This window comes from Acanthopagrus latus, chromosome 18, assembly GCF_904848185.1.
Source record: "Acanthopagrus latus isolate v.2019 chromosome 18, fAcaLat1.1, whole genome shotgun sequence".
In the NCBI taxonomy this organism is placed as follows: domain Eukaryota; kingdom Metazoa; phylum Chordata; class Actinopteri; order Spariformes; family Sparidae; genus Acanthopagrus; species Acanthopagrus latus.
This window is the reverse complement of record NC_051056.1, coordinates 17,597,215-17,619,285: the sequence shown is the minus strand read 5'-3', so window position 1 is coordinate 17,619,285 and position 22,071 is coordinate 17,597,215. Positions and strand designations below refer to the sequence as shown.

At 43.1% G+C, this 22,071-nt stretch overlaps 2 protein-coding genes across 5 annotated transcripts; both read left to right on the top strand.

Annotated features, from left to right (window-relative positions):
• Positions 1-1,808: 1,808 nt before the first annotated feature.
• zgc:66447 (SLAIN motif-containing protein-like) lies at positions 1,809-14,743 on the top strand. 3 transcript variants are annotated; one of them, XM_037077073.1, is made up of 9 exons: positions 1,809-2,174; positions 2,717-3,390; positions 6,832-6,968; positions 9,109-9,231; positions 11,175-11,315; positions 11,410-11,739; positions 11,881-12,024; positions 13,306-13,597; positions 13,703-14,743. In XM_037077073.1, the coding sequence occupies exons 2-9, from the start codon at positions 2,720-2,722 to the stop codon at positions 13,755-13,757; spliced, it is 1,893 nt and encodes a 630-aa protein (XP_036932968.1). In that variant the 5' UTR covers positions 1,809-2,174; positions 2,717-2,719; the 3' UTR covers positions 13,758-14,743. The 3 variants fall into 3 exon arrangements, with proteins under 3 accessions (XP_036932968.1, XP_036932969.1, XP_036932967.1); XM_037077074.1 differs by lacking the exon at positions 1,809-2,174 and adding an exon at positions 2,324-2,451; XM_037077072.1 differs by lacking the exon at positions 1,809-2,174 and adding an exon at positions 2,400-2,419.
• A 392-nt stretch (positions 14,744-15,135) lies between these two features.
• On the top strand, positions 15,136-21,799 carry znf711 (zinc finger protein 711). Of its 2 annotated transcripts, none has more exons than XM_037077071.1 (8): positions 15,136-15,339; positions 16,432-16,512; positions 16,650-16,730; positions 16,999-17,862; positions 17,979-18,125; positions 18,251-18,430; positions 18,725-18,859; positions 18,999-21,799. In XM_037077071.1, the coding sequence occupies exons 3-8, from the start codon at positions 16,652-16,654 to the stop codon at positions 20,177-20,179; spliced, it is 2,586 nt and encodes an 861-aa protein (XP_036932966.1). In that variant the 5' UTR covers positions 15,136-15,339; positions 16,432-16,512; positions 16,650-16,651; the 3' UTR covers positions 20,180-21,799. The 2 variants fall into 2 exon arrangements, with proteins under 2 accessions (XP_036932966.1, XP_036932965.1); XM_037077070.1 differs by having other exon boundaries at positions 15,138-15,339; positions 16,630-16,730.
• Positions 21,800-22,071: the final 272 nt, after the last annotated feature.

Here is a 22,071-nt window from a genome sequence, read left to right as displayed (position 1 = left end):
GTGGCTGGGCTTTCTTTCCACAGACTACGTGCGGATTGCTTCAGATAGCGCAGGATGTTGTTTTTTTTCCACAACAAGCCCGTTGAAACACGCCATACGGCAACATGCATGTACCTGAGAGCTCAGCTTTGGTGGGAAGCTGTTTACCAAAATGATGAAGTTATGCAGATGAACAGTCTCCCTCCTGTTGCCTGTCAGGGGATCGCGAAATGTGAACTGCTTTTTTTCGAGGGCACGATAGCTCTTGCGAATCTGCAAAAAGTGATGGCATGCGTGTTTTCTATTTCGGTGACCTCTCAGGATGAGGCTTGTCTGTGCGCTATGACAACAGACTGGAGAATGTAGAGCCAGGAGAGAGAGAACACACCAGGACACGACTAAAAAAAAAAAAAAAAAAAAAAAAAAGGAGGTAGTCTCACGTACAAGGATCAAACCTCAGTCACCTTAAAGTCAATCCCCATCACCAAAATGTAAAAATGTGATTCATGCAGTGGTAGTGTATACTGCTTATTAACTGTTCCACCTGGGCTTTTTTTTATGGGACTCTGTGTTCAATCCATGCGTTATATGAGCCTCCATAAACATTGTGATAAGATCACATGATTATTGTCTCGTGCAAAACAAGTTAGACAGGTTATTTTAGGTGCATCGTTACTTCCCTAAGTTGACCAGCAAAAATAATAGACAAAACTAAACTGCATGCAGCACCTACTGCATAAAACAAGACAGCCACCACCTCAACCACAGTGTGCAATAACTTGTTAGCACCAGTAACAGTGTTGCTTCATGAATTCATACCACAACTTAGTCATTCACCTCCATGAGCAGTCTCACTATTCTCTGTTTTTGCATGTACAGACAAATTGTAGTCAAGCATAAATGACTGGCTTGCATTCAGCCCAACAATTGGGATTTCCGGGCCCACCTATCCAGCTGTGATCTCCCAGGACTCCCCTCCAACAGCTGATAGACCGCTGAATTCATATCATTTGTGGAGCGAGAAGCTTGGAAAATTAACTGCTGAGTGAAAAAGAAAAAAACAAAAACACAGCAGTCTTTTCTCTGTGAATCCAAAGCATTTATTCAAGATAAGACAAGAAAGAACCTGATTCATCCTGAAGGAAATTGTTGTGCCAGAGATTGCTGCAAAAATGTATGGTACAAGACAAAAATCAGTCACAGCCAGTGGGTTCCCCAGGTCAGGGGTCACACACAGGGCCCAGTTTAATACAACAAAGAGAATTAAAGGTGCACTGGGTAGTTGTGGAGAAGACGTCAAACTCAGAATTTTAACATTTACAATGTTAATGAGGTAATAAACAAACTGTTCTCAGGGGAAATAAGGTTCCCAGAACACTGTTTTGAAACTGGAAAGGTGGCAGGGTCCGCCACACATGAATACAATGTTGTCCTTTAAGGTCAGTTTGATATTCAGTCATACAAAAAGCAGACAACTTGTTTGTTTAATCAGTTAAGGCATTAAAGTTCAATGAAGTCAATGAAGATGTTTCTCTCTGATTAAAATGCAAATGCACAATACACCTTTATGTATTAGTGAAATGTACAAAACATAAAGTGCTTAGGAGTTCATGTAGCAAACACTTTTCTTGGGGGGGGGGGTACATTTTACCTATTGAAGAATCTCTGCTATCCTTCATTGTTATTAGTCACTTCAGCTCAAATATTCAACAGGTTTCCCTCTTTTAACAGAGTGGTGTGTTACACTATTATGCAAACAGCGACACCCAGTGGCCGCACCATAGATTACAGAGTGGAGCGATTGAATTATCACCTCCCTCCCTTAAGGGGCGCCAGACGACCGGGAACAGCGGTAGGGGGAGGGGCGAGCTTGCAGGCTCACTGGAGCTCTGCTGCAGGTCTGCTGCTCACTGGGGCTAACTAAAGTCCATCAACAAGCTAGTTAGCGCTGAGCGACATGGTGGACGCGGTCGGTGATGCCGGAGCAACAAGAGAACATGGACTAGCTCACCGAGAGTCGTCGCGGCGCCCCGACAATCAGTATCCGAGCTGAGGACCCGGTGTTCAAGGTGGTTGTAATTAGCTGCTTCATTCATGCGGTCGCTGGTGCACGGAGGAGTTTGAAGCGGCGAGTGGCGGGCAGGCTCAGTCATCAGGCTCGCTGGGACGACTGGGACAACACGGCGCACTCACCGGTACGATTGTTTTTTGCCGATAGCACGCTAACCGAGCTAACAAAAAAAAAAACAAGAGTGGCCAAATGTAAATGCGTGAGTGTATGTAATATGAAATATCCGCTGTAGGCTCAGTGGTTTTAATTGTGTTCAGCATCCTCTCGTGTAGCTAGCTGCTCGCGCGTCGGAACCGTTAATTGCAGTTACAGAGTTAGCAACGTTGCGACGAGAGAGGAGTGATCGGCGACATGTAAATATTGGTGATGGTGAGCCAGTTGAGCGGCCACAGCAGCGTTTTGTATGTTTTTTTTTAACGTGTCGTTTGCTGCTCATTGTTTGTTTTGGGGTTTTTTGTCTTTTTGTTTTTTACTGCAAACACGTGTATTTGTGTTGGAGTTGAGACTGTATTGGTGGCTGATGGTGCCCATTCACTGGTTACACTGCAACGTATTGTGAAGCTTCCATGTAGGATCATCAAGCCTGGGCTCGTGGGTTAATGTATGTATGGAGCAGCGTGTGTGTGTGTGTTATAGTCATGTAAATGTTACTCTTTCTCCAAACAGACTATGGTGGTCCCGGACAGTGCCGGCGTGGTCCCCCAGCCAGGCAGTGGCAGTCCCACCGGCCTCATGGAGGGCTCCAACCCCAGGTGCCAGGAGGAAGTGGAGGGGACTCAAGACCTGGCAGGGGTGGAGCTGGAGGAGGTCCGAAAGCTGCAGGAGCTCGTTCATAGGTTGGAGGTCCAGAATGAGACCCTGCGCAACAGGGGGAGCAAGAAGGCCACCATCCACAGAGGAGCCAGCAGCAACAGCAACCTTACGGCCAACATCAACGAAAGGCTGACCTGCGAAGGGGTGTCCAACTCCCATCTCACGTTGGAGCACGGTGGCAATCAGGGCAGCACAGACTTTGAGCTGTCCCCACCTCAGGACAGCAGCAGCAGTGAGGAGATGTCCCCTCTGCCGGTGACCAACAGGCTGGAGGAAGGGGATGAAGAGGAGGAAGAGGTAGATGATGAGGAACGGGGACCATGTGGGGGCTTCCTCACCCTGACATACAGCAACGGAGGGGGGCGATGCGGGGAGCAGAGCCAGACGCCAGAGAGCCCCTCTCAGGGAAGTTACGAGTCAGAGACACTTGCAGAGAGCGACTCAGGGGTGGACCAAAGTGCACTGGATGAAGTGGATGTCCTAGATTTGGAGGATGAGTGTGCAGAAGTAGAGGACGAGGACAGTTGGTACGTTTTACTGTCTGCACTTCCTGTCCCTGTTCTCCAGTTAAACTTTGATAGCCTTTTATTTTCAGCCTACACATCCTTGAATGATGGAGCAATCACATGTAATATCCATAATATGTCGCAGTGCATATTAGTCATCTTCAGAGGAAGTTGGTTTCTGACAACATTGTCTACAGGGACGTCCCATTCAAAGCATGTGTGTTGCCTGTGTATAGGTAGAGGAGCCCCTCAGCCAGATGAGTCACTCATGCAGTTTCTTGTTATTTTAACCGTTGAATTTAAAGTGTGTTATTCCCCCACAGGGCAGTGACTGTACCCTGAACTGTAGGTTATTTGAGTTTAAAATAAGACTTAGTTCTTGGCAAAGACACAAACTGCTTTTTTCATCATCTGTATTGGGGCAGGGCGACATGATCTTAAACTAATACTTAATCAGTATTTTAAGTGGGTAAAAACAAGTGGAATAGAATAAGTAGAGCAGTCTGGTAAATTAAATTAAAGTAAATCAGTTTTTAAAAAAAAGGGGCAAATTCTATAATTCCAGTGTCTTAATCGTAAGTATTTTCTTATTACTTTACTTTTCTGTGTCAGTAAACCAAGAGTATTTGGGTTGTGGACAATACAAGACATTTAAGGACATCATCTTTGGAAAACACTGATCTACATTTTAAATAAGTTTGACATTTTATAGACCAAACAACAAATTGATTAATTGTGAAAACAATATGCAATGAAAATATTCTTTAGTTGCAGCCTTAAACGTTACAATATGAATGTATTGCCGTGCACTATTTGAAAGCTTTGCTCAATTTTTATCATTGACTTTGACTACTCATTGTTACTGGGTGGAAATGTTAAGGTTTAGTGATGGATAAAAGCAGGAGAAGAACGACGCTAGAGTGAGGAGGAGGAGGCAGAAAAAGAAAGGGCAGCCAGCCAGAAAGAATCATTTCAGAAGCAGCTGACTGAGGCTGTTGGTTGTCTTTTCAACCTGACTCTGTACTGATGCCTCAGGGAACAACAGGCATGACCTGTCTGCTACCTGTTTGACAGGTTATGATGAACAAAAAGCTGTCAGTTCTAAACAAAGCACGGATGAAAATACTGCAACTCCCAGGAGTGTTCTATCAAGTGGTTTCAGTGTGGAAAGCAGTGTTAGAAAATTATTAAAACAATGATTATCGCTGTTGCTGGAAAGACCCCACATAAATCTGCATTGATGGAGCCTTGTTACATGACGTATTTAAAGCGCAACAAAGGTATATCTGCATTAGTTCATTCCGGAGTGCAGGTCAGAATAAAGCTTAAAAGGAGCAGTTTGTTTTGAAACAAGATGAACTTTGCTCATTTCCTCCAGTTTAGTTGGCAGGATATAATTACTGAAAAAGAACAGTAATAGAGGGTTAATTACTCATAATCCATGTTAATCTTATGCCAGATACCAGGCTAGACATGTTTGTTCACGCTAGGTACATTGCATAGCCTGGAACCAATACCATATTGTCTTCCCGATGGCCAGTTTAGCAGCTGAGCCTCGGGGGGCTTAACAGCCAGACCATTCATGACTTAATTTCAGTTTCACATAATTAGCCATACCATATGTGCTTCGTGAGGTTATCATAGCCAAAACATCCAGTAATCCTAACAGCGACATAATCTCATCTGCTTTGGGCTCAATGCTGCCACATGGCTAAACTGCTTTGGGTGGGATTGGACAGCATGTGATGCGAGAGGCCCCCAGTGTGACCAGACTGCAACAAGGACAGAAACACTGGAACTTAGAGCAACTGCAGGAGCTCCTCTTGTGGGGTTTTTATTCATAGAATAAAACTTGCATAGGAGATGAATTGGATTACCTGTACACAATTCATGATTAAAAGAAATGAATTGTACACTTTTACATCATGATGATGATTTAAAAAAACTAAAAGTATAGACTTATTAGGCTTGGCTAAGATTGCCATATGAATGTCCATCTAGTTCTTAGACTTTTTTTTTTTCTTTGAGGAAATAATATCAAACGCTTCAGATTCCAGCATCTTAAATGTTTTATGTCTTTGTCTTTTTTGAGATTGGCAGATGAAGATATGTGGCACATGCCAATATTATTTAGGTACTTGGAGCATTATTTGGACACGTATACATTCTGAATTTTGGCAATAAACAATTATGGTCAACACTTTGCATTTCCTACCCAACAGATTTTTGCAGTGGTGGGGTAGGAGGCACAGGAATATTAGCGCAATATTTGTTGTAATTTGCTATGTAGACATCTCAGTAGGAATCATGTCTTTTTTGGAATACGTGCCAAAAAATTGGAAAATATAGTTCTTGGAAAAATAGTTGAATTCAGTTACTTACATCACATTGTTCTGGTAAATATGCGTAATCTGTTAATGGAACTACCGTTGCAGACCAGTGTCTTGCGTGACGGAACCAGGTGATCACATGTGACCGAAACTGAAGTGTGAATGGATCAAACACAAGTAGAACGCACAACATAAATCCACATCAAACACAGTGTTCATGTATGAAAGAAGTGGCTCCACTCCCCCCACCACACACACAGAAGCTGTGCTGTGGCAAGATGGATGTGTGACCTGAATATTGCTCTCTGAATTGTTGCTCATTCCAGTGGGAAATGGCTCCTTTTGTGTTTGCCCAATGGGAAGATGATTTGTAGTTGATTGGTCCAGAACCAGTCAGTCCAGGCCTTTTGTGTGTCTGCCTCAAAGGATCGGCCCATGTGACCACTGGTTCAAAGCTTGTGTTAAACGGATGGGGGTTTGCCCTCACTGGGGCAACAGCAGACACATCTCAAAAGAGGCACTGGAAGCACCAAGTCAAGTTTCAGCTGGTGACATTGTGTGGCTGCAAAAATCCACCAGGGTCATTCTTAGATAGGCAGTAGAGTGTACAGCTGATTCCAAATTTAACACTAAATTTCTCTGTGTTTAGAAGTCAGTGTATTTTCCAATTAGATGAGCTTACTTCAAGTTTTTACTCCCTCACTCTTTGGTCGGATTCATTGTAAACAAAATGGCATGGTTGTTTGTGCTATGGGATCTTAGCTGCTTTAGTGTCCTACTGCAGTTAAACCATTTAGGGGTTAAGCGTTAATTCTGCCTGTGTTCAGACGTGCAACATTCCTACTGTATATGGCAAGCTCATACTATTAAGTGAATACCTTACAGGCCAGTAGTGTCAGCTAATCTGCAGCTTGTTTTTATGCAAAGCCTCTACTCTGCAGTTACTGGCACTTCTGACTAGCATGTTCAGTGAAAAGTAGATTAGGCTTAGTGTTTCTGGCCATGAATTGCCTTTTTTAACCTCAGCATTCCCCTTTCTGTATTCTTCACCCAATCCCTTTTACCTCCTATTCATTGCTCTCTCTTCTTTTGGTAATAATTACTTTTCTTCTCATCTACCTCCTCTTCACAGGTTGTATGTGTCGCCAAAAAAGCAAGTTGCTGATCAAGGCCCAGAGTCTCCGTTGAAGTGGTGTCGGCAGGCTCTTGACCACCGCAGCCCGGAGACAGAAATGGCTTGTCGGACGCTGATCAGCCGTTTGGACCAGAGTAAGCAATTAATGAACACATACGTGCATCTTGTGTCATATATCTGATATCCCTGATCCAAAATATGTTTTAATTTGCCTGGTTATATATTCTCTGTATAAACCCTAACCTTAACAATCTTTTATTTCATCCCAAATCCTAATCAACAGCAGCTTTCCTAATAAGAGAGAAACACATGTTTGTATCTGAAGGTATCTGAGTCACATGCCGCTGCCTTGGAGGTGGTTGGCCTAAATCAAGCACCTAATTCAGCCAAGGGAGACAGTCTTACCTCCCTCTGTGAATGTGCTGCAGTCTTATTTACTGCTCACCCCTGCTGTGTGTGTGTGCACATGTCTGTTTGTGTCTTTTAATCATATGACAAAGCCAGAGTGTTGTGTAGATGCTGTGTGCGTCTCTACGTGTGGACAGAAATTCGTGTCTGATCCAACAGATCCCATTTATAATTTATCCTGCTTGCGGCTTCTACTTCCTGCACACTGCAAAACCTGAACAACAAAGCTATTCACACCAGGGCTGAATGACCACATGAAGTCATGGGATGGGTTGGATTACCTCCCCCTCCTGGGACAGCTTTTCTTTTTTTTTCTTTCTTAAACGGCAGCACCAGCCATGAAACTGCCTGTTGGCATACAGCATGTTTTACTCAAACTGCTGAAACTACAGGGTTTGCAGTAACGGCTTAAAAAGACATCTGAATGAACTATATGAGTTACTCTTGCACTCACTATTACACATGCACATCAGACTGTCTACATATTATCTAAAACCTCAGCCTGTATTGTAGGACTGCAGGGTTTTTGAAAATTCTGACATTGCAATATATTTTGCAAAATGAAAAATATAGACATTTTAATCTGATTAATTTATCAGCTCTATTTTGCCTTGAAGTATTTTCATAGTCAGCAGGTCCTTGTGCTAGTGTCAGTGTAAATTAGAATGTTACATATGTAATATTAAAGATCATGCAAACATTAAGGGTTTACTGATCACTCAAACCTTTATGACTTGAGTATCACTTGATTATCCTCCTGGCTCCTGCCAGAATAAAACGAAGGGCTGAAATCATCTCCATTTACAACATGTCTTTCCTTTGTGAATCATATTACAGTGGGTAGATTTAATTTAATCTTAAGACTGTCCACTTCAAAATGAGACCATGCCACTCTGTGGATGGTTGGGGCCATGACAAACCCCAAAAAGTGGCCCACAACAGACTTTTTTTTGCCTGGCCACCTGCTGTGAACCGCTTTACTATTTTCCAAGGCATATTAGAAAATGGCCAAACTGCCTTACTTGACATTACATTTGATGGATGACACACATGGACAAGTTGTAGTCAGTGTGTGTTAAAGAGGCATTAAGCTAAGCTGCACTTTCTAGTACATTGTTTTATCTCACTTCATTTCAAATGTTGTGAAACTGACACCATAATGCAGTGGATGAATACATAATTTCTCCACTTTTCCTTTTTGTGGGATTCTATATTCCTCAGGGGGACAGATATTGTGACATGGTGTCAGATGATTGTCTTGCAATGTGTCAATTATAGCAGTAGTGCTGAATCATATATCTATCTAATTGCAGGTATATGTGTATCGTGAATGGTACTGTGTTGTGAATTGGTCCCATCACTATTCAATCCTGTTGACTGGGATTCACCAAACATTTTTTTAAAGTTTTTTTTCCCTCTCTCATTAACTGTTAATAAGTGAATAAAGACCCATACCACCTGCCTCTGGCTACAGGCATGTTGTGCTGTGTGTACACAGCAAGATGCTCTGCACCATCCAGACAACTACAGGATTTCCTGGAGTCTGTATTTGTTGAGCTGGGATGGGCTCAGTTCTTTCAGAGAGATGAGATCAGTTATTTATTAATCACCACACCCTCTGGTATAGATTCACCTTTACCCAGCGCCTCAGCACTTTGCACTGCTGCACCTCCATGAACTAAAACAGCTGCTGATGTACTTAGAGAGTGCATGTGCCAAGACATCATACTGCACTTGTTGTTGCCATTGCATGATTAAAATGGGGGCCTTGATATCCTTTACATTCATCCAGCTACACTTAACTATTCTTTATGTGTGTCATCTCTTTAGTTTGTATATTGTAACTAATCTTTGCTGTCCTTGCAGCATCTCGATGGAGGAACATGTACAGCAGCCCATCAGCAGAGGCAGCCTCGGCAGGCTCAGGCCTGATCTCTCCTGGGTACCACAAATCAACTAACAAATCCCTACTAACCTGTGGCACTTCAGGTATGGCATGACATTAACACACCGCGCCTCAGTTTCTGCTCAACAATCCCTAATCAACAGTGCGATTTGGCATCAGTTATTGTAAGAATGTAGATCAGTTGATATGTGTGTGCACTAATGAATCAACAGTGTGTCCTCTGGGGAATCTGAATGGTTATTTTTTAAAGTCTATTCTAGCATTGTTGCATGTTTTACCTAGTTTACTGTATGTCACATATACAGCACATCACTATTAACCATTTTTTTCAAAACATATTGTAGGTTTTCTAGATTGATTTGTAACTTCTACCATGCAGGGGAATTCCCTGTATTAAAATCAACAAACAACATAAACACATTTAAATAAATGTAAAAAAAACAAAAAAAAATAAAAAGTAAAATAAAATTCACAGTGAATATTATCACTATTATCATTATCACTATTAATATTATTAAGTTTTTCTTGTGGAAAGGATTCAGGACTACCTTGTCTAAATTTTTTCACCACCAGTTAGTTGCATAGCAGATGTTGAAATATAGCCCAGCACATGAACTCATCACAAACACGGATCTTTCCAATCCATTCATGCTTTCAATTACATAACTGCACAGCAATCACAAGGATTATTCTATAATAAAAACAGACATAGTATTCTCTGTGATGAATTGTCTATTTTATGCCTGAACACATCTGTAACACTTGTATACTTGGAACATTGTCAGTATTTTTAGTACTTCACAGGACAGAAACAAAGTATATGGCAAGTGTTTGACAATGCTAACCTGTATGAAATGTACAGTGCTGGTGTTCTTTGTGGTGATTGTTACAGTTCCATGTTTGTTATTCCTCACATTGTCTCACTATATCTGGCACTTCACTGTGCAGAGACCCTGTAAATAACATATCTTTGCATGAACTTGAAAATGCTTGGCTTGTGGGCAGTGACCCCATCTAATCCAGATGTTTTACATAACCAAATGCCCCCAGATGATGTTGTCATTTCCCGTTTGTCTCAGTTTGAATGTTAGGCCTGTACTAGACAGACACATCTGCCAGGGGAACTTTGCATACAGCTTTCCTGGGCATCATCAGCAGACAGTCCTTTCTAGACTGATACTGCTCAGCAAGGCTGCAGTGTTGGCAGGGATGACTGAGATGTGTTGATTTAAACGGACCTGTGTGATCATCAAAAAATTATGAGTTAACAACTTAAATTCACAAATATTGGTTGTGTCAGTCTAATGTAAGTACAATGCATATCCACCTGTTAAAGATTAAATTTAAATTTAAATCTGTCCTGATACAGGCAGCGCCGCCTGTCTTTGAGTTAGCTGCGGTATGCTGGTACTTCACACATTTCCTCCAGCTGAGTGTGATTGATGGAGCTGCTTTACTCAAATATTTCCCAACTTAAAAAAAAAACTTTTTCCATCAACACTGAAGTGTTGCTCTGCTTAATTACCTTGAAGCAATAATACAGTTGTATGAACCTAATCAATCAGTCCCTGTCGTCCACTAAGCAGAGTCTGACAGATCCTTTTGGCATCTAATCTTCACTGATCAATTCAGTTACCACTTAGGTGACAGTCTGGCATTTGTCATAGTCATTTTATGGTGTGAAGGGGCCCATTAATCATGACAGTATTTCACCGGGGCCTCATATCAGTTCAAATTTGTCTTTTTTGGAGGCAGGAGGTGACACCTTGATTCTGTCGGGCGACTCTGGTTAGATAGCTAGTTATCATCCTATGATTAGATTTTTTTCTGTGGTTGTGCAGGGAAAAACTTCTCATTCCATGTAAAAAACAGTGTTTTGAATGATTATGAAGTTGCAGTGCCACTGTTTGAGAATTTAATTCTCTCCAACACAAGTGGAAATAATTTGCAGAAACTGTACTTGACAGTGTAACCAGTCTTGTTTGAGATGCACCGTGTTGTATCAGGTATCTCACTGTGTTTACAGGTGCCACAAGCATGCAATCAGCCCTAAGCTCACAGTCCTCCATAGACAGTGAGCTCAGCACATCGGATGACTCCATCTCTATGGGCTATAAGCTGCAGGATCTCACGGATGTCCAGATCATGGCTCGCCTACAGGAAGAGAGTGAGTAGAGGGGGTTGTGTGCATGTACATACGCTGGACATCACATGTGATTGTTCCAAGGACTACTTTTTAACTTAACATTTTTTGGTGTCAGGTCTGAGACAGGATTATGCCTCCAGCTCAGCGTCTGCGTCACGCCGCAGCTCCACAGCCTCTCTGCAGTCCCTGCGCCGGGGTGGCACCTACAGCGATCAGGAGTTTGACACTTACAGCCTGGAGGATGAAGACGATGAGTTCGGCCCCATGCCCCAGCGACGACATCGCTTCACCCCCTCGCCCTTAGGTTCACCCCGGTGCCTGTCTCCCTCCACTTCCAACCACGGTCAGGAATACAGCAGCCGACTGGGGGCCCCACGCACAAGAACACCCAGACGATCTCTTCAGGGGCCCAGTGCAGAGCTGCTTAAATTTGCAAAGAGTGAGGGTAAGTTATAACCAGTAACAATACAGCATTTACAGCCCTGGTCAAGAAGATCAGAGTCATCGTCACAGAGGTTCCTGTTGTGACAAAGCTGTAGTGACACACATCATGTTGTTCCTAAATTTCATTTGTATGTGGTTCCAGAGGAATTGAGGCACAGCATGCCTAATCTGGCTCCCCGCACCAGCCTACGTTCCCTGGAAGCAGTCAGAAACAGCCGCAGCATGGAGGCTAACCTCCAGAGCTCTGGCAACCGCATGTCCCACCTGACTCACTCCCCTTCCACAGGTAACCCTCCCCTCTTCACCTGCTCCGCACCACTTACGTATAACCCTTTGTAGTGTCACCATTATCCTACCACTGGACCCACTCTTAACCTCTGCATGACCACAGGTAAGGTTTGGGCGATATCTGTTATGTATTGATATCTTCTATTTCTCAATATCTTCTGTTTTAAGAAGAGGGTTCTTCTTAAAGCCCTGGAAACCCTGGAATATTTGACCACTCCTAGGGCAATGGCACTAGTGGTGGAGGGTTTTATTCACACATGTAGGGACGCATGTGCATGTGAATGACATATTACATCTTCTTGGCAATGGTTCTACACTATTGGACTGATCTCCAGATGGCAGCAATGCATAACAAAGGCAGAAAAGAAGGTGACTGCTGGTGAACAAACATGTATAAAATTCAGGTCCCAACATTTTTAGAATTTTGGTTCCGCTAAAGTTTTATGACGAAGGAAATGTATTTAACATGCATGACATCTCAAGGATACATGCAGTGAGTTTTTGCGAGTAAGACTGAACATCAACAAGATTCCACAGGGGGTACCTTTTAAATGTTTTAAGTGAGGTGCCATTGGATACCATTTTCAGGGGCCAGCGATCAGTATGAGATGATATCTTCTGTCCATTTAACACAATCAGTTACAGAAGAGGCTGCCACCCTTTACTTTCCTGCTTTTGGCTATTAATAGAAAAATCAACGTATCAATTATTATAAAGAACTTTATGACTGGTTAAGTGCAGAAAACTTTACTTTAAATTGACTCCACTGAGACGTAAAGCATGGCCTAATTAAAGTATAACATTTCACCCGATATTAACTGTCCAGTAGGCAGTCACCATTATTCCCTGAGGCTTTTGCCATTTTATATTGCCTTAATTAGCTTAGCAGCTAGCGCACCTATTCTCTCTGTTTGGATGTTTGAGAGAAGCGCTCTTGGGCCAAAACAACTACTGTACATCGGCTACAGCTACTTACATGAGCTCCACTAACCATCCTAAATTTCTGTGATCAGTCATCTTCCCTGACATATTCCAGGTATTGTACAGGTGATGCTTCTATCACTCACCTGCTACATATTTATTCCACCACTTTACTCCAAATGTATCCTTGATAGTCCCGTGCTGCCTCTAGCTTCTACATGCATCAAGTGGGGTTTTGATTGCAACTGCTACATATTTATTTTTTGTGTATATTAATATTTATTTGATTCCCCAACTTGTAGGAAAGAAGTAGCTTGTTTAGATTCTATTATACCACTGCCACTTTCTTACTCTAAAGGTATGGCTTGTAGTCGGCTTCGTGGCAGCGGCCAGTCACCTCTCTCCCTGCGGACTCCAGTTAAAGCTGTCACGCCCACGGGGTCCATGGGACCCGGTCGTCAGCCTTCTAGAGGTCTGCCTGTTATCCAAGCAGCATCTGCAGGAGGTGGCCGCAGGGTCCAGTCTCCAGGCTCTGCTAATGGCGGAGGCTACATACCTGGGAGAGCCTCAACTGGGGCTGGGAGGGCTGCCATGGGCAGAGGACAGGCTGGGCCATCCACAAGGAGTAAACTGTCACAGCCCACCAGGAGGTGAGTGCTTAAATGGAAAGATATTGATGAATGTGTCATTTTTATTAAGGGAAAATTTGTTGAGATGTTGTGTGAATAATGTCTAACTTCCTATTTTATTGATAGGTCTTTGGGCATGGCTAAAATCTCAGATGAATCCTGGAAAGATGGCTGTTACTGAGTCTGGCCGGAGATGAAGGAGGTTCACTGCTGCAACCCTCACCTGACCTCTCCCCGTTAACTCTCTTAGTACAGAAAACACAGCCACTTTGTCCAGAAGTGTGTCATACAACCTCTTGGTCCCCTCATTTCAGACTGGAGCGCTGGGCTGCACTGGATTCGAAGTTGAGACTCATCTCTTTTCCCTCGCATGAAACATTGTCAACCCACACAGAGAGGATGTGTAGGCAGACAAGAAGGCACTCATGCACACTCTCCACTTGTGAAGTGGACAAACTCAGAGCTTCCAGAAGATTTGTTTGTGTCAGTTTTACTTATTTTTCTATGGTCATTGTGAGAAACTGCTGGAATATTAAGGGTCGTATTACTGTGATGTAATTGATATGAAGACAATTTAAATGAAGTTAATGCTGGTTTGTTAATTTTTTCTTTGTGTGAATTCCTATTAGATGAAGGTGCTGAGTGTTGCATGCTTGGTTCTGTTGGGGTTTTTTTTCCTTATCCCTTCAGCCTTTTCATCATTATGTAAATGCAATATGACAGATCTTCTGCGTGTCCCACAATGATATGTGTGAAGTTATGATTTTTCTGATTGGTCCATTGTGAAATTATCATCGGATTTGTGTTGTATTTGTGTTCTACTCTTTGATTACACAGCAAATGCAACTCCTGTAAACCACACTGCCCTTATGAATACAAAAAAAGGAAAAATATGGTTTGTGCCAAGGTGCGTTTCAGCTCTTTCTATTACCTGAAGTAATACTGAGTCATTAAGGTACTGTTACAATACTGTGTTTTCCAGGCATTTCTACTGCATATCTAGAGGTGGTTTTGAGTGTTTAGGTTTTGGATACCACTGTAAAAAAAAAAATGTTTATGCACGAAGGCTATGTGCCTTAGACAGCTATGCACCCTCATGCAGAGTGCCTCTGAAAAATTTGGAGCTGTAATGAAAAATGAATAATAAAGTCTACCCTGAAACTATGATTATAGCATTTCTGTTTATCTTTACACATGCATGCCAAGTCGAGGTGTCTTTGCAGCATAGGCTAATTAGTCATACTGTGTAACGCAGGGCAGCAGCAGCAGTCCCATCATCAGCTCCCGGATATTTCCTGGGTGCATGACCAAACGCTTCACAAATGAGTGCTCGCCGACGCTTCCCACCCCTTGTGACAAAATGGCCTACAGGCCTCATCTGCGCATACAAAGTGTGAACGCACAGTCTGCAATCACATTAAAATTATTATTTTCTTGGCGTGGTAATGTTTGAATTTGGAGTCTAATAGCCGGCCGTAAATGTGTTCTCATTAAGAGAATGTCTGCGTTAATGTAGCTCTGCTCTCTTATGCATGACGCAAATAGTAAGGGATCAGCGGTAAACGAGGCCACGCATTGTCTGCCCCCCGCCCTCCCTCTGCTTGTCAGGAAGCAAGCTGATTGGCCGAGGCCTAGCAAAGGGTGCCCGGGGATCCAAAACTGCAGGCCGCACTTAGCTTACCGTCAAAAATAAACCATAACAATAACAGACAAAACTGAGAGGGGGAACAAACACCGATTGAGTCTGAAGACGGCGTTATCAGGTAAAATTATTTTGAATCGGTCAGAAAGGCATGTGGAATAAGACGCAAGGGCCCAGTCGGCCGTAGCGGGCCTCTTTCAGCCTTTTGGAAAAACAACATGGAAGATAATGCGGCACAAGCGGCTTCACCTAGCTTAGCAGGCTAGCTAGCCGGACGGACGGCCGTCGTTGCGAAAATTATGGCGAAATTAAAAAACATCATTTCGGGAGGCAAATAGTGCTGTTGCTTGTGCTGACAACTTTGTACACAGTGTAACGTTGTGTGAATGTGGTTGCTAAATTGTCATAAAATATCAGTTGTTGCATTCCTGTGAATTAGCCATTATGCTAAAACAAAATGGCGCTCGGAGGACCAGCCCTAGCTTGCTTGCTAGTTAGCTCCAGTGGGTGGAGGGCGGTAGCCGCCCTAGTATGCATTGCATAACGTCTGCGGTACTTTCATTGGCGGCCATAAACTCAGAGCATGTGTAGTTTCGTGCAAAGTGTCCAGAATACATTACTTTTCAGAAAGATAATTGTGGTAGCATAGTGTTGGTTTTATCCGAAAATGTTATATCCGTGGAAAACGGGGCGCTACAACGTCACAACAGACCACTGCAGACATGACATATTTGGTTCATTTTGAATCATGTCATGTGACGGCAATGCATTTCCTCCCATTAAAAAAAAACACACAGGAATCTATTTCAAAGAGCTGTCAGAGGCGTTGCCTGTCAGCCTGTCCTCTTGCACACTGAGCGGGACAGCCCTTTGTCTCAGCCGGGCTGCAGCCATCAGGCTCAACCAGCTCCAGGTGTATAGCTTTATAGTATAGCCTCAGGTTGAAGCCGCCTGTAGTACTCTTGATAGGCAAAGGATGGAGCCAGTGGGCAACAACAAACTACCCTCCTCCCCTGTGGCTACAGAGTTTTTATGTCTTGTCTATTTTACTCACGCAGAGGGTACCATTTGTAGTTGCACCATTTCCCCTATCAGAAACCTGAACATGTAGAAATTGCTGTATTATTCTAGACTTAAATGTTCGTTTTCTTAGTTTACCCTCTGTTATAAGTGACATCAGAGTACAAAGTGGTTGCTTTTTTTTCATTGACAGAGGGTCTGCTTACCTGGATGGAAGGAATCACATCAGACATCCAGTTGGTTTTATTTTAAGGGTTTATCATCAAATGTGAAGGTATGTGTTGAATACCAGCCAGTATGGCATCCCCAGCTTTTGCATTCACTTTCATTTTTAAAAGCGCACACAAATAAAGTGAAAGAGGTTCGTTAACGCAGTGTCCTGTAATTTCAGTCTTTTTTTTCTGAGTGAAGACATGGATCAAGGAGGAGGGGTGTTGGAGCTACACACTCAGGAGCTGAAGATGCCCCACGCTATGATCATGCAAGACTTTGGTAGGTGGTCAAGTAGGATAAGATCACAGCCATTACTGTAAAGTGCTTTAATTTCGGCATTCTCATTTCCTCCACAAGTAAAAGTATAAGTGAAGCGTGAAGATGATATTGTAATTTCTCCAAATCGTATTTTCACTGCAAACTAAGATGGTGTGATCATGTGTTTACTATAGCTAGTGCAAAAAACGAATAAAACTGGGCTGCAGTTTTGTCATTTTGTGTTTGATGCTCTTTGTCATGCCTTCCTCTCTGTGTCTTGTGTTCCCAGTTGCGGGCATGGGGGGCCTGGCTCACATTGACGGGGAGCACATTGTGGTGTCTGTGCCGGAGGGTATGCTTCTTTCTGACGTGATGACGGATGAGGGCATCCTCCTGGAGCATGGGCTTGAGGTGGAAGGCCTAGAAACTCAGGTGGTTCAAGGCCTGGAGACGGAGGTAGTTGAAGGCCTGGAGACAGAAGTGGTGGAGAGCTTACATGCAAATGTAGACGGCCTGGAAGCAGAGGTGGTTGAGGAGCTACAGACGCAGGTGGTAGAGCTTGAGGCTCAAGTTGTCGAGGACCTAGAGGGCGAGGTGGAAGTGGAGGGTCTCGAAGCACAAGTGGTGGAGGGCCTGGAAACTGAGGTGGACGTTGAGGGCCTGGAAGCTCACGTTGTTGAGGGCCTGGAGGAGGAGGTGGAAGTGGAGGGTTTAGAAGCGGAGGTTGTTGAGGGTCTGGAGGTGGATGTGGAAAGTCTGCAATCTCAAGGTGTAGAGGCCCATGAGATATCGAGTGAAGACATGGTGACCTCAGAACACAGTGTGATAATGCCTGAGAATATTCTTGGCACAGAAGTTGCAATAGAGGAAGCACTGGACTCCCATCACCACCACCACGTCTTAACCTCAGACCTTATCCAGGACTCAAACCACCATCATGATGACATGCCAGACCAGGTGTTTGTGGCAGAGCTACTGTCTGAGCACCAGGATAACACCCTGGACCATCAGCTTGTGTCAGAAGGCTTGATGGTGACAGAGGCCAACTCTGAGACCATTATCCACCAGCAGCTGCCAACTGAGGCTGTTCCCCTGCAGACAGATGAGGATGATGATGCAAGAAGCAGCTCTGAGGATTACCTCATGATCTCCTGTAAGACAACTTTTAATTTTATAACATAACTTGCATTCATAAACTCTTTACTTATGCAATACCATGTTTTATTATTGCTGAATTTTGGTCACTAAGGCTGTTTGTTTTTCCTGTAGTGGATGAGGTGGGAGAGAAGCTGGACATAGGAGACACTCCCCTTGAAATCAGCACTGAAGTAATGGAGGACAAGGAGTCTAAAGAGGAAGACGGCTCAGAAGTCATCAAGGTCTACATTTTCAAAGCTGAAGCAGATGATGATTTAGGCAAGTAACTTTAGGAATAATCAATTCAGTCACTTCAACAATACAAGAAATTATCTTCAAATCTTTCCTGTTAAAATTAATGTAGATCACGGCTTTAATTAAATTGTTTTTCTGTTCCCTCCCAGGTGGAACGGAAGTAATTACAGAGGACGATTACCAGAATGGCCATCCTGACCTGGAAGCTGCATCATCAGGGAGACTAGGGGTTGGCCGTGACAAGATGGTCTACATGGCGGTCAAGAACCATCCGAAAGAGGAGGACGATGATGACGATGACAGTGATGATGATGACGATGATGACATCAGTATGTTCCCTCTCAGAAAAGCTTTTAGTCCATGTAGTCACACAGGTTTTAAGGCCTTAAATAAATAATTTTTCATTATATACCAATATGTTTTATCTTCTGTTTGCTATTTGCAGTTTGTACTACAAATATCACAGATTGGATTTATGATGTGTTTTATAAGATTGCAGTGCCCTAGAGCTTACTTCATTTTTAAAATAACCTATAGATTATGTCCCTATAATGATAAAGCATGTCTCACAACGAAAAGTGTCTTCGATCATTTTGATGATTAAATGTAAACTGCCTGTGCAGGTAACACCATTGATCAGGTGAAGAATGGAGCAGCTACACAATTTCTGCAAATCCGAGAGGGGATGGGTGCAAACCGTGCTCTGAAACCCAAACCTAAGAAAAAGAAGAAAACAGAGACACGACAGTGCCAGACTGGTATGAACAAATAATAAGGTTGCCGTTGGCGCTTTGTGCAAGAAACACAGCAATGTTGTCTACAATTTGTTGATAAGCATTTCATAGTTTTAAATGGTTGTATTTCAAATTCCACCCTATTTTTCCAACTGTCTTCCAGCTGTTATCATTGGACCAGATGGCTTGCCTTTGACTGTCTACCCCTGTCACATTTGTGGAAAGAAGTTTCGCTCACGAGGCTTCCTCAAATGCCACATGAAGAACCATCCTGACCACCTCCTTAAGAAGAAGTACCAGTGCACAGACTGTGACTTTACCACCAACAAAAAGATCAGTTTCCACAACCATTTGGAGAGCCACAAGCTGCTGAGCCACAACAGTGAGCGCTCTCCAGAATACACGGAGTACGCACGGCGCTACCATGAGTCCAGCCCTCTGGGCTCTGACAAGCTCATCGTCAAAGACCGGGAGCCCAAACTGCATCACTGCAAGTATTGTGACTATGAGACGGCTGAACAGGGCCTGCTCAACCGTCACCTGCTGGCTGTGCACAGTAAGAACTTTGCACATGTGTGTGTTGAGTGCGCTAAAGGCTTCCGTCACCCGTCAGAGCTGAAGAAACATATGCGGACCCACACAGGTGAGAAGCCATACCACTGCCCGCACTGCGAGTTCCGCTGTGCAGATCAGTCCAACCTAAAGACTCACATCAAGAGCAAGCATGGAGCAGATCTGCCCTTCAAGTGCAGCCACTGTCCTCAAGCCTACGCTGATGCACGGGAACTCCAGCGTCATATAGAGATGGTGCAAGGCCACAAGACCCATCAGTGCCCACACTGTGAGCACAAGAGCACCAACTCCAGTGACCTGAAACGACACATTATCTCCGTTCACACAAAGGACTTCCCCCATCAGTGTGATGTGTGCGAGAAAGGCTTTCACAGGCCCTCAGAGTTGAAGAAGCATGCGGAGACACACAAGGGCAACAAGGTGCACCAGTGCCGGCATTGTAACTTCAATGCTCCCGACACCTTCACCCTGAGTCGCCATATCCTGTCCTTGCATACAAAGGACCTCCCCTTTAAGTGCAAGCGCTGCCGACGAGGCTTCCGTCAGCCTGCTGAGCTAAAGAAGCATATGAAGACACACAGTGGTAGAAAGGTTTATCAGTGCCAGTATTGTGAGTATAACAGTACGGACGCTTCTGGCTTCAAACGTCACGTTATCTCCATTCACACTAAGGACTACCCCCACCGCTGCGACTACTGCACCAAGGGCTTTAGGAGGCCTTCGGAGAAGAGCCAGCACATAGCCAGGCATCACAAAGACATGTTGATGTAATGTCATCGCACACACAAACACACTCCTCCTTCCTGAGTAAATCTGTGTCACACACCCAGAGGTAATTTTAGTGTATTAACAAAGAAATGACGGACATAGGCTGTTGATGAAGACGACAACATTATAAATGCCGTTGTGTGCTTTGTGTTGTAATGGGTGTAATCCTCCTCCCCCAGAGGTAATTCAAGAACACATTTTAGATGGGGGTGAAGTCTGAAAAAGACAGCGTGTACACTGAGTGGGACAGCTGTAAATTGTGTTTTGTTTTGTTGCAGAAAATCACATATGAACATATATTCAGGGTCTCAAATGTCTATATTTTTATACCCACTCAGCTGAAATGCTGCAAGTTGACTGTGTCCTGTAAAACAGAAAGCGGTGCTTTGTGAACGTCATGCCAGTTCTTCAGATGATGCTGAGCAAGTACAGGAGACGTTGGCCTCCATAGTACCGACTAGTATCTATTTTCCTTATTAACCAGCTTTTACCCTGACATTTGTTTTCAATGCCATCTGGTCTTTAGGGGGCAGAGCCATTCACAAGTTCCTAAATGGTTTAGTATGATGTTGACACACATTTCGCACCTTAAAATAAAAAAAAATTAAAAATCTCAATAAATCTAACAGTTGAACTTCCAGAATTTTGGATTTGGAGTTCCATTAAATTAATCATGTATAATATAGGCAATATTCCATTAAATTTGTGTGTCAGAAAAGTTCTGGTCTGATCAGCAGTGTCTTAACAAGGAGTAATGGTGCAGTTGATGTATTAGTAGAATTTCCCTTTAGTGTACACAAGATGTTTCTGACACAAAGATCTACTATTATATCTGCTATGATGGGGCCGGTAATTAACAGGTGTATTATTCTATGAACATGACAGATGGTTTGCTTCACGTTTGATAACCCCTGAAGTTGTTATATCTGACTGCCACTGTAAGTTATGTATGTGTGATGTTACCTATGACACAGATGTGCTCTCTCAGCTAACCATTTGATTGCAATCATGCCTTACATCTGTTGGACTTTTATCCCTGAAGCACTGATGAACACAGCTAATCAGAAAATAAGTGATTTTTAACTCTCAAACATGCTGTATCAATACCATTCTCTCAGAGATTGTGTGTTTGAGTCAGTAGAAAGCACTTTAATAACTTTTTTTTGTATTTTAATTACATGTGTGCATACACACAACAGAGCTTTGTGAGTTGGTAATGGTAAAGATTGTTTTGAGTGTTATTGCTAGCAAGTGGGCACGATCCATTACTGCATCAAAACGGAGTTGTCAGTGACAGTGGTGGGTGGTTATTGTTTTGTTCTATGGATAAGTGATTGGGTTTTGTGTTTTGTTTGTGCTCACTAACAAGTTTCCCAGACCCTCGTCCTACAGTCCTAAATACCCCTACCCAATCCCAAACAATGGGATTATTCCCTTGAAGTCAGTGGTCATCGTTATTGGCATTAGTCTTTCAAGTATGCACATATGCTGTCTCCATTAAATTAATTGTGGTATATATTAAAAAATCCCTGCATTTCGTGTACCTTAGTCTATATTTTCTTTCAGTCTGATTGTGGATAAACTACTGGTGGGGACGAACCAAAATAAACAATTATCTTTTTACGCCTTGTGTCTTTTCTGTCCTGCAAGAAATAAATCACTTTACATGACCTAAAGCTTCACTCAGCAATGTATCATCATTTAATGCAGAGATATGCACAGACATAATCAAAAAGGTTAAGTTGTATTCTGTATTGATTATATAGATTGTATTGATTTTACAGATGAACCTTTAAATGTACTCAGGGAGCTGGCAATGCATATTTAATGATTCCATCTTTATTTTATACTGCAAGTTTTTTGGCAAGCCTAATTTAAGGAGGACGTGCTGGATT